This window comes from Gekko japonicus, unplaced genomic scaffold (genome assembly GCF_001447785.1).
Source record: "Gekko japonicus isolate JY-2015 unplaced genomic scaffold, Gekko_japonicus_V1.1 scaffold2116, whole genome shotgun sequence".
Taxonomy (NCBI): Eukaryota; Metazoa; Chordata; class Lepidosauria; order Squamata; family Gekkonidae; genus Gekko; species Gekko japonicus.
In genome coordinates this window covers 242,224-245,663 of record NW_015160285.1, presented here as the reverse complement: position 1 = coordinate 245,663, position 3,440 = coordinate 242,224, and the positions used below count along the sequence as shown (strand labels likewise).

Genomic DNA, 3,440 nt, shown 5'->3' with positions numbered 1-3,440 from the left:
GGGGGGGACGCGGGGGGATGCCATCCCCCCGGGTGAGGTGCGGGAGGGCGGGGCCTGGAGCTCCCTGCTGGTGCCCGCTGGAGGTTGCCGCCGGCTGTGGGGAGGACACACTTCCGGTGATGTCAGGGGGTGTGGCATATGCTAATGAGTTATGCTAATGAGTCCCCCTAGCTCTTTTTCTACGAAATGACCCCTGGTGTGAAGAATCCGGAATACTGCAGTGAAAGGTTCAAGAGAATATCTTGTTGAGTACACGAGAAACTGCAAAAACACTTGTGAAAGTAGCTGGCAACCAGGGTTCCCTCTAAGCTGAGTTAGTGTGAGCTAGCTCACAGTTTTTTAGCCTCTGGCTCACACCTTTTTGTCTTGGCTCAGGAAGGATGGCTCCAGAGCAAACTAGTTTATGCAGCAGCCAAATCGCTCGCTCACAACTTTAGTGCCAGTCGCTCACAAAGTAGAATTTTTGCTCACAAGACTCCACAGCTTAGAGGGAACATTGCTGGCAACTGCAGAGTTCAGGGACTGTTATGACTACCTTTGATGACGTCACGACCTGGTGTTCAGGCTTTCCATCTATAGGGGGTGGTGGCAGAGCACAGCTTAAATCCCGGCTTGCTCCACCCCCCTTAGTGACATCAGACACTCTGCGTCATGGTCACCTGCCTCTCCCTCTTTCTGGGGGAGGCAAAGTGGCCTGTGCTGGCTGGCTCCATGGGCGGAAGGAACCCAAAAGTATTTTCTGAAGTTCTTCTTTGGGGCTAATAGATTGATCTCATGGGTCCATGGAAAAAACAGAAATATGACATCTGTTATTTCTGTACTGGCCATATCATAAACAACTGTCAGCTTTGTATTTTAGAGTGATTTTCTCCAGGGAAGCAGATAAAATTTTGTGGAAGTGGCTTAGAGAATGAGACTATGCCTTTTACATTTAAAGGGAGAACATCTCTATCCCAGTTTCAGGCTTTTGATCAAAGCCAGATGTCTGTGCTTTTGGACTAAACTTGGATGGCAGCTGCATTTCTTTTCTCCTCAACACAAATTCCAGGAAGCCTTAAAACTCATCGTGCAAATACTGTTACTCTTGAAAGCCACTTTATTAGAGCTGTCTGCAGGATTTCCACTTCTTCCTTTTTCAGTTGGAGTTGCCAGCAGTGCTCCCTCTAAGCTGAGTTAATATGAGCTAGCTCACAGTTTTTTAACCTCTGGCTCTCAGATTTTTTTTCTTCGCTCAGGAAGGAGGGCTCCAGAGCAAACTAATTTATGCAGTAGCCAAATTGCTCACTCACAACTTTAATGCCAGTAGCCCACAAAATAGAATTTTTGCTCACAAGACCCCACAGCTTAGAGGGAGCATTGGTTGCCAGCAGCTGGCAGAGGAAGGTGATCCTGTGTTTCTCAAGAGCTACAAGGGAGATTATCACTGTGATAAGAAAAGCACGGTTTTTAGAATGCCTCACTGTCATGCTACCCTTAAGGCACAGGGGCCCCCCAACCAATGGCATTCCATTTCATGCTTCACATTCCAAATCCTAAACTCAGTTATGTGCCTACTATAAATTCAAAACCCTACTTCTTGGAATCAACCCAAGTACCTCAGATTCACTTTTCAAAAAAGTCACAGAATAGTTCTCTGAAATTAAGTAAAAAAAGTTTTTTTAAGATAAATCTGTTGCTAATAGAGTAGAAAGAGGATGGAGAGATAAATCCAGAAACAGTGTATGAAAGGGGGGGGGAACCCAGCATTTTAGAAATGAAAGTGTTTCCCAAAAGGCACCCTCTGCCAGGTTTCCCATATCTACCAACTATGTTCTAAAGCTGCTGGAAAATCTCCAGATGCTGCTAAGATGCTCATAGTTCTAGTAGAGAGTGTCCTGAATCAGTAGATGGTGTTTATTTTAGATATTACACAGGAGATAAGTCAATGTTATCACTGCCTTTCTGTGGAAGTGTGCGAGAAAGAGCTGTGGAAACCCATTAGAGGCTGTTGTTGATTCCAAATGCCTGCGTGTGACCAGGGTTCCTGAGGTTGACGCCTTTCCCCCCCCCTCCCCGATCAGATGTTTATGTTATTAACAAGTGAAACAGGTACAAATGTCACAAGTATTCTTAAATCATGCTGGGAAAACAGCATCTGTTGAATTTGTCACACTGCTATTAAAAGCACAGAGCTTTGGGTGAGGGAGAAACTGTCAATTCCACCTTTTCCAAATGCAAACACCGCTCCCTTCTTCGCCTGCCAATAGAATTGCTGGGGTCTATTTGGGACCCATCTGGTGTGCCTTCCATTTCGGAAGGTGCCGTTTATCCAACAGATTTACATGAATGGGGTGATGTGCGGTACCCTTGCCAAACGTCTCCCTTCTGTAGAGCCTCTAAAGTAAAAGGGAACCATTCTTTGTGAACAACTAAATAGTCCAAATACCAATAATTCCTGAATCTAGTCCAGCATGTAACACTCTTAACTAGCACTTACAGAATATACTATTTTTATAATTTTATAATTGTTTGAATTTTTATATTACAATCTATATGACTGTATGGCCCTGTTGCTTGTAACATAAAGTATAAAAACTACTATAAATGTAGACTTCAGACATCTGATGAAATGAACTCCAAATCTCGAAAGCTAATACTGGAATCAATTTTGTTAGTCTCTAAGGTGCCACAGGCTTCTGTGCAATTGGCATTGGCTGTATATTCCTTGAGGGGTTTAATTCTGAGGTTTGTCCTCAGTTTTCCCTTTTTTGTTGCCAGCCAGCCACCTTAGGGAGGGGAGTTGTTTTTTTTTTAAGAGGATCTAAATATTTTAAACAAATAAATTGCAAAGGAAGAGTGCACTTCCCACCTTATGGCCTTACCTGTCTGCTGACGAGATCCAGCAAGCATAGCAAGCACCAAAGCTGCCCACAGACATGTTCCAAAGTGCAGCTGCAGCATCTGGGCCATGCCAGGAAGCCTGCCCTCACCCCTTTGCTGGACACACACTTTGGGTAAATTAAATGTTGTTTACTGTAGCTTCTTTCCCCTCTCCTTTCAATCCCAGAAGCCACTGCTGGAACGGTTCCCCCCTTCTATTCCAGCCCTGCTGCAGTTGAATTCCCATTTCCTAACGGATATTTTCCACCATAAAATGCAAACGTTGAAGGCATAGCTTCTCTAAGCACTCTGCCAGCACAAGTCCCATTTATTTAGAGCATTAGGCAGTTTCTTTTACTCCCCCCACCTTTTGGCATTTTTTCCCTGATTTTTTTTCCCCCAAAAGAGAGCCAGCTTAAAGGAGGAACAAGTTCTTAATAGCTAAGGATTTTTTTACTGAAAATGCATGATAAACTGGTCCTCCTTAAAAAGAAAGGTCAATTGATGCCACCTGAAGACATAGGGAGTAGGCTCCAATCTGCTTTGCTTCATTGTTTTTTCTCCCTCTAGCATGGAAATCA

General features: G+C 44.1%; 1 protein-coding gene across 1 annotated transcript in view; it reads right to left on the bottom strand.

Moving 5' to 3' along the window:
- FAM180B (family with sequence similarity 180 member B) overlaps positions 1-2,907 on the bottom strand; it is a 10,451-nt gene extending 7,544 nt beyond the window's left edge. The window contains exon 1 of the mRNA XM_015415674.1: positions 2,862-2,907. Within this exon, the coding sequence (XP_015271160.1) occupies positions 2,862-2,889 (28 nt within the window). The 5' untranslated portion in view covers positions 2,890-2,907. The remainder of the gene's footprint in view (positions 1-2,861) is intronic.
- Between the last annotated feature and the right edge of the window lie 533 nt (positions 2,908-3,440).